Source organism: Sphaerodactylus townsendi, linkage group LG04 (genome assembly GCF_021028975.2).
Source record: "Sphaerodactylus townsendi isolate TG3544 linkage group LG04, MPM_Stown_v2.3, whole genome shotgun sequence".
NCBI lineage: Eukaryota > Metazoa > Chordata > Lepidosauria > Squamata > Sphaerodactylidae > Sphaerodactylus > Sphaerodactylus townsendi.
The window spans coordinates 50322026-50335269 of record NC_059428.1 but is presented as its reverse complement, the minus strand read 5'-3'; the positions used below and the strand labels follow the sequence as shown (position 1 = coordinate 50335269).

Here is a 13244-nt window from a genome sequence, read left to right as displayed (position 1 = left end):
TTTGTACAAGCATCATACCACATGAGGTTATGAACAATGACAGCATTTGCAGACCTAACAAAACATTCCCATTTCACTGTTGAGCCTGCTGAATCTTACAACAAGACATTGCCTTTCACAGAATATGGGGAAAGCTTCCTCCGACTCCCAAGTTTAAGGACAAGTCCTAGAAGAGAACCAGCATTGAACATTCACAAGTACTCTCCACTGGTTTTAACAACAAGCCTAGTTTACATATGATTACTGGCCCCATCCACCAATTTCAATCATAGGGTAGAACAAAAAACACAGAAATGTAAGTAAAGAGTTTCTAGATCAGACCAAAAATGTATCTATAAGACAATACTTGTGTGTTGGCCACAGTGCAGATGGTCAGCCACATCCAAACCCAGAGCCAGTGAGACGTAGAGTCAGTGCAGCACCAATCCACCGCCTTCAAAAGGGCTTTCCAGCGATGAAGGACCAAATCTCAGAAAAGGACCAAACCCGCCCACCCTCCGCCAAAAAGCCCCATAGGGCTTACAGAACTTACACCACCAAAAGAGCCAGAGTGCTGCACTCCAAGGCCAGAGCGCTGTGCTCCTGGCCCTCAGCTAATGTCAGCTCTACCCTGGAAATCCCCTGGCCCACCTGCCCTCATGCTCGTATCTGAGCGGGACGCCAGCAAATCCCCCACACAGTCCGGACTTCCAGGTTGTGCGGCGGATGGGCTGCAGGACAAGCAGCCACTGCTGCTATTGCCTATCTGATAGGGCCGTGGTGGCGAACCTATGGCACTCCAGATGTTCATGAACTACAATTCCCGTCAGCCCCTGCCAGAATGGCAAAGGTTCACCACCACTGTGATAGGGTAAGTGCCCTGGGGAAGGCGAACGCACTTGTGCAAAATCACACCCCTCCCTACAGCTCCTTTGCCTCCCCTGGATGGGGCTGTTAGAAACTTAAATGTTTTACCTACTCTTCATGCATACACTTTTCCACTCAGTCATTAATTACAGCCAATAGTATTAGTTCAAATTTATCAAAAAAAATGCTGCAATCACCCAGCTTTACTTTTTAAAGCCCTTGAATACGTTGCTCATTTAGTCATGCCTTGGCTGCATATCCACAGCACACACAGAGAGGCTAGCTTAGAAGGAATCAAGGAATACTGTTTGATATTCGTACAGTAGGACTAATACCATCACTTCACTATTTAGCTTTTAAATTATGCCTCTTTTAGAAATCCTGTGTAACAACCTTTGCCAGTATAAAAACCAGTGAACATTCAACAGATCTCTTAAAGCAATAAAACATTCAACACCAATTTGATTTTATCAGTTCATTAGTCTCCTAAACCCCTTCATATATTTCTTTACTATTTAATATATTCAGTCCAGAGGATATCCTATCAAACAAAGCAAATGAAATATTTTTTCATGTTTTTTTCAAACTGATCCCAGTCTGAAAGAAACTCAAGCATTTCCTCAGAGACATCTGCCTATACCACCAGAATAATGTCATAGTTCTCAAACATTGCAAGACACCACAGTCGGTACCTACTCTAGGCATTTATTTGAGACGTCTCATACTACTATTTGGGCCCCCAATGTTATAAAATAGCTAATGATCATCATGCATTGCATTTCCCAAGTCCAAGAATTGGTATGATGGTGAATGATTTAGCATTCACGTTTATGTCAGATGGAACTTTGGTTACTTTGGGACTCAGTCAGTGGTGGGATCCAAAAATTTTAATAGGTTCTAATGGTGGTGGGATTCAAACAGTGGTGCCGCCGCACACACACACACCCAGTCCCTATTGGGCAGGGAGGTTGCTTTAGTAACCCCTTCTCAGCACTCAGAAAAAAATAGTAACCACTTCTAGAGAAGTGGTGAGAACTGGTTGGATCCCACCTCTGGACTCAGCCATAAGAGGTATATTGCTGCATAGTAGAAGTCCCAATCATCCTCAGCATGCACTCATAAAGGCACTGGTGAACTGGTTACTCATAGATAAGGTTAGTAGCAAGGCCAGCTACTGCAACATTATGGTGTACACCGCCCTGAGCCTACTGGGGAGGGCGGTCTAAAAATATAATTAATAAATAAATAAAATAAAACATTAGCTATTGATGACAATCTCATCCAAATATTTCTCCATTCAGTTGCACTATTTACGGTTACCTAGAGACAGTGTAGAGTTTAGTTCCCAAAAGAATGGCTGTCAGAGAATGCACTGTGCTGTAAAAGACCTGCTGGTCTGGTTTTTATACCTTACTTCCATGAACATAAGAATATAAGAAAGAGCCTACTGGATCAGACCAGAGTCCATCTAGTCCAGCACTCTGCTACTCGCAGTGGCCCACCAGATGCCTTTGGGAGCTCACATGCAGGATGTGAAAGCAATGACCTTCTGCTGCTGCTGCTCCCGAGCACCTGGTCTAAGGCATTTGCAATCTCAGATCAAGGAGAATGAAGATTGGTAGCCAAAGATCGACTTCTCCTCCATAAATCTATCCAAGCCCCTTTTAAAACTATCCAGATTAGCGGTCATCCCCACCTCTTATGGCAACATATTCCAAACACCAATCATGTGTTGCGTGAAAAAATGTTTCCTTTTATTAGTCCTAATTCCCCCCCCCCCCCCCCGCATTTTCAATGAATGCCTCCTGGTTCTAGTATTGTGAGAAAGAGAGAAAAATTTCTCTCTATCAACATTTTCCACCCCATGCATAATTTTATAGACTTCAATCATATACCCCCTCAGACGTCTCTGCTCCAAACTAAAGAGTCCCAAATGCTGCAGCCTCTCCTCATAAGGAAGGTGCTCCAATCCTTCAATCATCCTCGTTGCCCTTCTCTGCACTTTTTCTATCTCTTCGATATTCTTTTTGAGATGTGGTGACCAGAACTGAACACAGTACTCCAAGTGCAGTCGCACCACTGCTTTATATAAGGGCATGACAATCTTTGCAGTTTTATTCTCAATTCCTTTCCTAATTATCCCCAGCATAGAGTTTGCCTTTTTCACAGCTGCCATGCATTGAGTTGACATTCCCATGGAACTATCAACTAAGACACCCAAATCCCTTTCCTGGTCTGTGACTGATAGCACTGACCCTTGTAGCTTGTATGTGAAGTTTAGATTTTTTGCCCTTATGTGCATTACTTTGCATTTTGCTACATTGAACTGCATTTGCCATTTCTGAGCCCACTCACCTAATTTATCAAGGTCCGTTTGGAGCTCTTCGCAATCCTTTGTGGTTCTCACCACCCTACATAATTTGGTATCATCTGCAAACTTGGCCACCCCGCTACCCACCCCTACTTCCAGGTCATTTATGAATAGATTAAAGAGCACTGGTCCCAAAACGGATCCTTGGGGAACACCACTCCTTACATCTCACCATTGTGAGAACTTCCCATTTACACCCACCCTCTGCTTCCTGTTTCTCAACCAGTGTTTAATCCATAGGAGGACTTCTGATTCCTTCAATCCTGAGTTTTCTCAATAGTCTCTGGTGAGGAACTTTGTCAAAAGCCTTTTGGAAATCCAAGCAGATAATGTCTACTGGTTCACCCTTATCCACATGCCTGTTTATACCCTCAAAGAACTCTAGTAAGTTTGTAAGGCCAGACTTGCCTCTGCAAAAGTCATGCTGACTCTTCCTCAGCAGGTCTTGCTTTTCTACATGTTTTATAATTTTATCTTTAATGATAGATTCTACTAATTTACCAGGAACAGATGTCAAACTGACTGGCCTGTAATTTCCTAGGTCCCCCCTAGATCCTTTCTTAAACATTGGTGTGACATTGGCCATCTTCCAGTCTTCAGGGTTGGAGACCAATTTCAGAGATAAGTTGCATGAATGGGCCCAGTCTGGCCAATGACACGCAGAAATGCTAAGGGATCTCTGACAAAGTGTCAACATTCCTATTTTAATTTTGGAAAAACTGAGGTTATGAATACAGTGAAATACTTTACTGAGGTGTATAATTAGCGAATTCAAGTTGTTGTGATAGCATCACACATACAGCAACAAACAGTGAAATGCTCACACTGAGATTTAGTTAAACCATTTTTACTTGCCTTTCCACCCAATTAGGGCCCTCAAGGCAGTGAACAGTTCAAAAAGCATTATAATCCACTTAAAAACAATACATATAATATAAAGTAGAAAAAACAACCAGGAAGGAGGGTCAATAAGGGAACACACACACACACACACACACAAAAACCACCCCAAAACCAAACAGGTCTTCATTTGCTGGCAGAAGAGGATGAAAGAGGGGGAATCTCCATTGAGAGGGAATCCATAGTTTTGGTGTCACAACGAAGAAGGCCCTTCAAATACCCATATTTATTGTACAAAGGAGGGCAAAAGAACAAAAAGATACCATAAGAGAGTGAAACAAAAGGTTATAGCTACATATCCATGTAAGTTCCAGGCACAGGTCCAATACTCAAAGCAACTTTCTGAGCATTCACATAGCAAGCAATTCTGGGGGTGAGGCAAGGCACACAGGCACATACACCACAAGAAGGGAGAGAAGCTTGAGAGTACAATAACAAGTGTTTTGTTCCTCTCTTGCCCTGACATTTGAACACAGCTGTAGATTAGAGAGACTAAACAATTTTTGCCCCAACTAGCAAAGGCTTAGGATAAACTTTAGAAACCCTAGCTTTAGGCTTTCACTAAGAACACAATCAGTTTACTCTAGTCCTTTATCTGTATTCCAATTCTATTCTCACCTCACTAATAGCATTTCCTGTTCAAACAATTGTTTCCTCATTCTCAAGTACAAAGAATTTGGTTAAATTCTCAAATGTATCATTAAGAAAACTGTCCTTATGTACTGTTTTAACTTCTGCAATATCAGAATCTATGGCCCCATAAATATAGCATTGGACAACCCAGTGTACCATCCAGCCCACTGACTGAGTCGATCACGAGCGAAGTCATCTTGAAGAATGAATGCACGTGGCTCACAGTTCTACTGCTGGAAATGAACAGACGTAGATCCTTTGGAATCCTGACTTGAAAGAGGAACTTATCTCTCTGCAGAGCCTGGACCTACTGATTTCAATGTAGCAGTGGTTGCAAACTGCATTCTGGGAATCCCCGGGGTTTCCTGGACCCTTACTGGGGGATTCCTCAACAAGAAAGTCAGCAACAGCAGGCAGGTTTCCCCTGCTACTGCTGAAGTTTAATGCAGGAGCACAATGTGTGCATTCTCTGGCTCAGTAGGGCAGAACTGCAATGAGAGTTCACAAGTGAGGCTGGTGCATCCCAGAGAGACAGCGTACATAAAGACTGTGGCCAATTACCCACTGCAGGTTGTTCCCCGCCCTCAACCCTCTCTGGCGCAAAAAGTTGAGCCAGAAGTGCTTTCGTTTTCTCCGCATAAAGCAAGAAACTTTATGTGCAAAGCAAAAAGGAAGCACATCAAAACAAGAAATCTTGCCCCGATCCACCTCCTCTCTCGACACACCACAAAGTGGAAGCACATTGGGACAAGATTTCTTCCCCCAAGGCACTTCCAGTCCCACCATGAGCACTGGTGCATAACTTGTCTTTGTGTTCAGCAACCAGCGTTCCCTCCTAAACTGGTAAGATGGACTCATTATTTGGCATCAACTACTCTTTTTTGATAACCAGTCTAATATTTCTTTTATTTTACACTTAGCGGTTGAAGGAGGCTCACACTGCATTTAGGAAGAGGATTTTCTGATGCAACTAAGCATGCCTTTCTATCTCCATGTCAGAAAGATTTCTGGCATTTTAGCTGGCAAATACTGATGAAGCTTATGAAATAGTGTACAGCTAGCTTTTTGCTTTTTTGCCTATATATATATAAAGAGAGAGAGAGAGGGGGGGGATAGACTGATGTTTCCCTGTTGCCTATATATGCTGGAGATAAGTTTGACTGTGACTAATATTGCATTCATGCTAATACAAGCACCAAATAGACTGTTTGCCGTGTTGCCTAAACTTACTGAAAACAAGTTCGGTTGTGTAAAATATCATTTTTATGTAATGCAAACAAATTTGGCTGTGCAAAATATCAGATTTACGCTGATGTAAGCATAAGTACTTATTACATTGACTGTTGACATTCAATAAATATTAAGCCTCAACACAGGTTTTTTTATTAGATATATACTGTATTTCCCCTGCACCCTACCTTTTTTCCACAGGGTAAAGCTTTAGACACAAGGGGGTATGTTTCAACAGCAATCCTAGGCAGATCTACTCAGAATCTTAGTCAAGACTATTTAACCAGACTTACTGCTACACACAAGCAATCCTATAACTCAAATGCAATTTTAAGTGCCTATAACTGCTTCTGCATGATTTTGTTTTAAAGATTCTTGGATATTCCACAGAGGTACTGAAAGTGATCACAGACGAAGTTCATTACATCAATTTTTACATGGTAAACTGGTAAATCTATTGATTATCTGGTTCTCAATCAAATCAAGTCTGAACTCTTCCCAGAAGCTAAAACGACTACATGGAGGCTACTGTACTATGGTCACATAATGAGAACACAAGTCACTGAGAAGACAATAATGCTAGGAAAAACTGAAGGCAGCAGAAAAGCAGGAAGATCCCGCATGAGATGTGGTAACTCAGTAAAGGAAGCCACAGCCCTCTGTGGCAAGACCTTTCCAGTTCATTAGGACTAGAAAACCTGACATTTTGGAGGTCATTAATTCAAAGGGTTGCCATAAGTCAGAAGTGACCTGGCTGAACTTATCTAAAATATCTGAAACGTGTTCATGCTATGAAGAGGCTCAGTTGGCCCCAGTGCTTCCCCACTTGTACACAACAGGGGGGAAAAGTAAGATTTGTCTGCTGAACATTATACAGATAAGCGTATCTCTGCAACACAAGCCTTTACGCCTTACTAGGGCAAGAGAGCCATCTAGAGTTTCTAGATCTTGGACCCCTGGAGGTTCCATTAGAATGCCCAATTCATTTCCATTTCAGATTGGATCATCTCAGCAGACATAATGTCCTCTGGACAAAGGCCAATCTGGTTTGGACTAGACCACCTTTGAGATTTTTTCTTGTCTTCAGTTTAAGTCGTCAGTGGAAACTGAGTCTACAGGAGGTTGGATAGAAGTTAATGACTTCTTCAACCATTTGTTACCACAAGGAACTTTGCACATGCTCTGAGGAACATACCATAGAGTAGGTAATTTGTGTGATTGATTGATTTATTGAATTTGTATCCCACCCTCCCCTGAAGGGCTCAACTAATTATGCTTAATTAGTTCAACTGTGTTGCTTTTCATTTAAATATCTCTGTGCTGTTGTTGCTGTGTTTCTTTCCCTGTATTTTGTTTTTGACCTTTTCTCCACCACCTCTGAATCCAACCAAACCTTTCCCTTTCCCCCCTGCTGTATGTTTTCCTGGCTTTGCTTAGTCCAGGCTGCTGTAGGTCTGTGCTGGCATCCTGACTGGTCACTTGTGAGGGGGGATGAGACGGGGTGTTCCCAGGGTGGGGGGGAAACTGACTCTTTCACGCCAGATTGGCGCTTGGTTGTGCCATGGCCCGGCTCCTGAACTTACACTACCCTTTTGGATGGCATAAGTCCATTAAGCCCAATGGAAGGCTTTACAGTGGTAGGGACTTCAGCTTTTTCTGCCTCCTCACACCATCAGAAAACCCCCTGGAGGCAGCAGGATGCGCCGCACCAGCATCATCCCTGGCCACCTGGGGCTCTGGATTGGGTTGTTAATCTCTTCCCCAAATGCTAGACTGCCCGGGTGCCAGTTGGTTGGTTACAATGTATTTTCCAGGGTTTCTACTTTGTCACTGTGTTATTGCTCTAGTACTATGCTGGAAGAGTGCCTTCTCAGTAGGTCAGCCTAGATGTTCTCATGAAATCCTGAGCAGAGGCTGCTACCAATGTATTTTTAAGAGAACCCTTGGTCTAAGGGAAACTATTTACCCTTCCTATTGTGATAGTGTCAACCTGGGTTCCAAGACCTGTTGACAGCAACATTCTCCAGCAGGTCTGTTAATTTAGTGGCATAGGCACTAAGAAAATACAACACACAGTCAAAATTATAGTGACTTGAATTTTAAAGAGTAAGAACATTCAACCCAGCACAAGCTTTTGTGAGTTTTCCTCCGTCCATCTTTTTCTACTACCGATCAAGCATAAACTATATATTTAAGCTATACCTTTAAACTCCATCGTGTTTTGTCTTTCTACTATAATTGCATTGCAAAGGACATTGTTTCATGAGGTTCATGACTATAAACAGACAAGCAACTAATTACTGGAAGCCTTTAACTGCAGGGTTTGAATTAAACCTTGATTCAAATTACTAACTGTTGTAGCATCAAAGAAATCAAACAGCTGGAAATGCGAGCCACAGCAAACAACAATGGACATGAAATTACACTCTCTGAAAGATCCTAAATGCTAGCCAAAAGATGGCGATTAGACAGAAAAAGCAATACAAAGGCTTCTGAGGCATGAAAAACAAATATTGATTACCTGAGGATTCTGCAAGTTGGTTGGGAATATACTTCAGTAAAAATATGAGTCACTAGTTTCCCTGAAGTCCTTTCCCACCAAAAGATAAAACAGCCTCTTAATTAAATAGCAGTATTTATCTTAATTAGGACTGGAAAGCTTGACATTTGCTCAGGTTACAGATTAAATACATTCCACTTTCAACAACAATAAGAACTTGAAAGTAGCTTCCCATGTCAATTTGCAAACTCTGCCCTTCTGGGGGCATTTTGATTTTGGATCGCATGCTGCTAAAGGGTACTGGCAAGACAACCACTGAAGATCTAATCATGCATGGATCCAGATTTTAATCTTGCGTCCTCAGTACCAAGCTGAGGTCTCCTCCTTGTACATGTGCCTCTGCATGAGAAAACACACCTGCAAAAGCTGCTCTTCTGAAGCAGCGAAAGTGAAAAGCATTTCCTTTAATACTTTCCTGATTCAGTAAATCAATAACCAGAGAATTATTCCTGATGAAACAAGGAAAATCTTTTGGCCAACTGTAACACTGGATGTGTGTCATCACACGTGTGTATATGGTATGTTAATGAAACACCATTTCCCCACCTTCATAGACTCAAGTCCTGTCCAAGCATACTGAAAACCTCTGACATTCTAATGCTGTAATTCTAAAAATGGCAGCTAAAGAGCAACTTCATTTCTGAGGACCATAGTGCACAAAGATGCAAAATGAAGAAAGAGCAGTTTTGACACTCAAAGGTAATACATTTCCCTAACATATTAGTTTCTCAGATACAAGGAAATTTTTGGCATCGGTGCTCTATCAAACAAGCAATCCATGGTCCTTTACATACAGAACACTTACCTCGGGCCTCTCAGCTGCGCAGTGGGGTTATAGTGGGGTCTCCTTGCACCTCTCTGTTTACCCACGAGGAGGCAGCCCACAGCACAGCTTTTCTGCTGAGTTCTGCTAGGCTTCTGGTTCTCCCTGTTCTCTTAATTCCACCCATCAACAGCCTTAAAGACACAGATCTCATCTCACTAGGGAATCTCAACACTAGAGCTGATATTCTCTCCTCCCTTCTCCCCCCTCCTCTCTCTCACTGCTGCAAGAGAAGAGAGAGGCTTGTTGTAAAACAGAGTCTTGTCTGAAATAAAGTTTTTAAAAGAAGGAAAGTGGGAAAGGTGGGGTGGAGCCCAAATGATGCCCTATTTGTATTGTTCCTTGCAAAAGCCCCCTCAGTTGTTATTATATCAAGATATGGATCTCACAACATGTGCCCTTAGAGAAGCAGGAAGGAGCCAGCAGCATTGGGGTGGAAGGAAGGGGAATGCATGCAAAGCAACCCGAAAGAGTGAGAAGGCTGGCCGTGGGCGGAGGGAAGATGTCCAAGACAAAGCTGTGCACACTGGCAAATCTGCCTGCTCTGCTGGTGAAGCAAATTAAAAGTTGTACTACAAGTGGTCTTGCTTGCCATGGAGAGAATGGAAAGTGAAAGCAGGGCTTTGAGAAAGAAGTCTGTACAAGAAATCTTACTGAAATGGACAATCATGCCCATTGTGCATCATCAGCCCCATACAGCATTCTGGGATGGAAGAGTATCAGGTGCGGAGATGCACGTGCAAGTGTTTGAATTTTCCTACTCTGGCCCACACTGTATGTGACTGAGGAAGACATTTATTTAAACCTTGTTCCACTCTGGTCTTTATAAAGTGATTATGGAGAGGTCCACTTTTTAGATCAAGGGCAGCATGTGGGCAAAGGGGGCTGAAATTTTCTCATTCCATCCTATTCCAAGTTTGAAATCTCTTCCTTCAAATTCTGTTCTCACACCCAGACGCACTTTGTAGATCAGAACCTAGCAGGGGACAGAGTGACAGAGACCCCACATGGAAGAGGGCGTGGTTTAGTCAGCCAGCTCCTTCATTTTATATACAACTGAAACAGTCTTGTGTTTAAACTAACAAGTTTGTATGAGCCTGTGTTCTCTGAAGGATAGAACTGTTGTTTTTATGCTTAAATATTAAAACTAGTTCTACAAAATATTATATTAGAGAATTATTTTTAAAACCTTTTGTATCTTCAAAGCAGGTATAGGTGATTAAACATAGTATATCCAGATCCTTGCATGTGGAAATAGCTAGTACTTCAAAAATAAATAAGAATTAACATTTTATAGCACTCCCAAGTGTTCAAAATATACCTCTATTCATGCTGAAGGAAAAATCATAGTTCAGCAAAGGTCTGAAAGACCTGTGACAACACTTACCATGCCTAAGAGCCTCAAATTGTTGCATTATTTAGCTGAAGGCAATAAGTCATGTAAAGTCATGTTCTAAGTCATGTAAAGAATGGTTTTTTTAAAAAAATTCAAATATGCTTAACATTTGATATTTTATGTCTAATTAAATTCAGGATCTTTGAAGTACAAAACAACTTATTCTCTTTTTTTTACCCTCCTGCATATTACGTTTTCAGATATGGGAACTTTCACACAAATCTTATTTTAAAATGTGTTGTTACACGAGCACTCCAAGCTCTAAAAAGGCCAAAGATCACATATAGAACACACCTTGTCTTGTCTAGCACAGGAACCAACACCAATACAGGTGTTAAAACTTTTAGCAATTATAGATGTGTCGTGCATTAATTAGTACGGTATACTCAGAACTCAAATTAATGAAGCTAAAATGAGTGCCAGAGCACTTTGAAATGCCAGGGCACCACCAAGCAACATGCAAGGCTACATTCGATCCTGTGTTTTGACAGCTCTTCACTGTTCAGGAGTTACTATGCTGGATTCCAGCAGAAACTTAAGGTGTTTTTAATCTAGATAACATAGCCGGGAAGGGGGAGAACAAACTATGAAGTGAAAAGAACTGCTGGACACTCTGTCAGAGTAGCTTCCACAAACAACCAACTCAATCAAATACATGGTTTAATCAAAGCACTGTGGTCCACAAATGAACAACAGAAGTCACCCTGTCCAAAGCAAGGAAGTACTACAACTACCGCCTGCAAAGTTCACAATAAAAGTAATGCACTGACATTCCCCAAGGGCAAGTAAATAAGCCAGTCTTCCTATACACTTTCTACTCATTTTAAACCTGCCTCATTCACTGACAGCAAACACAACTGGGAATAAAGATCTAGAGACCTCTCCACTAGTTATCTCGCAGCTGGGAGGCTAAAGAGGAGGACTAAAAAACAGAATTCTCCCCACGCACTCCAGTACTTCTAACACATCCTTAGAAAGTGAAGGTTTAAAGCATCATTTAATGAATTTACATACACAATGAGAGGGAGGTCACTGCCCCCCATTAGCTCGAGGCGAAAGGTTCTTATCTTTCCAATTTGAAAGCCATCAGCCGACGACTTACATTAATCGGCGCCTGAGTTCTCGCTCCGAAGGCTGCATTAAGAGCCTCTGAGCATAAGCAGAATGCCATTCTATCACTTCCAGATGAAAGAGCAACACGGGGGAGAGAACCCAGGTCTCGGGGAAGCTGGAATCCCCTTTGTTTCCAGTCGAGAAGCGCTACACAACTCCCAGCGGTAGCACGCGACGACAGCCATACATGCCGGGGGTGGGGGGCGGTAAAGAAAGCAAACAGGCATTTCCAAGGACAGCGGGCTAATCCCCAGATTCCCGGCGCGGCTCAAAGGCCCTGCCACTAGGGGGCTTCCCCCCCGGTCCCACCGCATCCCTCTCGCCCCGCCTGCAGCCGACCTCCCCCACCCCACCCCACCCCCCAGACTCACCAGACAGTCCTAAGAAGGCGAGCAGCAGGAGCAGGAAGGGCGCGCTCCGCCGGCGGTGCCCCATGCCGCTGCGCCCAGGATCGCGGGTGGGGGGGGGGGGAGGAGGGGTCAGAGCAGCGTGCCGAGAGGGACCCCGGAGCCCCCGGGTCAGCCCAGCGGAGCCTCCGACAGGGGAGGGGCAAAAGCAATCGGAGCGCGAACAAGACCAGCAGCAGCTCGCGCTAGAGGGAGGGAGGCGGGAGACACCCGTCCGCCTCTTTCCCGCTGCCGCCGCCGCCGTCCCTTTCCTTAGGCCGACCGCGCAGCCAACCACAAACTTTCCCTGCCCTCGCCCTGCTCCCCCTCCCACAGGTACCGAGGAGGGGCTGGCCCGGCCCCTTCCCCTTTAAAAGGGCGGCGGCGGCGGCGCTGCTCGCGTGCTAGGAGCGGGCTAGTTGCCCGGCCTCCGACAGCTCTGCGCTGCGAGCCCCTTGGACGCTTTAGGAAAGCCAGGCACGAGGAGCTTTTGCAACCCGAGCCCGGCTGCACCGAGTCACGCCCCAGAGCCCGGTGCGCGCCGCCGGCCAGTTAATCCCGCCCTCTCGCTTTTCCTGGAGGATCCCGATAGAGAGCAAAGTGGCTCCAAGTCGGGAGCGAAGCGTTGAGCCGGGAAAGAAGGGGCGAGCGCCTGGCTTTCCTCTGCACGCGCCCGCCCCGATCCAGGAGTGAATCGAACGGGAGATTTCAGGCGGATCACGAGCGGGAAGCCAATGAAAGGCAGGATATTCGAGCGCACACAGAGACGTTGGGAAAGAAGGGAGCCTGGCAGTCGCACGAGGAGTCGTTGTGGGGCGAAATATGTACGATGAAATCCTAAACACGTTTATTAAGTAGTATGTCCCGTGCTTAAAATACTTATTTAGGATTTTCCTCTTAGTCCTGCATTCTTACTTGAAAGCAGTTCCTAACATCCATAGGAGTTCTCAGAAAACGTGGATCCTGCCTTTCAAACTAACTGCCTT

General features: G+C 44.0%; 1 protein-coding gene across 3 annotated transcripts in view; it reads right to left on the bottom strand.

The window, feature by feature from the left end:
- Positions 1 to 12724, bottom strand: part of PTGFRN (prostaglandin F2 receptor inhibitor) — a 131736-nt gene extending 119012 nt beyond the window's left edge. Inside the window, exon 1 of one of the 3 annotated variants that reach the window (XM_048493955.1) lies at positions 12244 to 12724. In XM_048493955.1, coding sequence (XP_048349912.1) covers positions 12244 to 12307 — 64 coding nt within the window. In that variant the 5' untranslated portion in view covers positions 12308 to 12724. Of the gene's footprint in view, positions 1 to 11861; positions 11992 to 12243 lie in introns of those variants that run through there. The other 2 variants (XM_048493953.1, XM_048493954.1) reach the window with 2 other exon arrangements.
- Between the last annotated feature and the right edge of the window lie 520 nt (positions 12725 to 13244).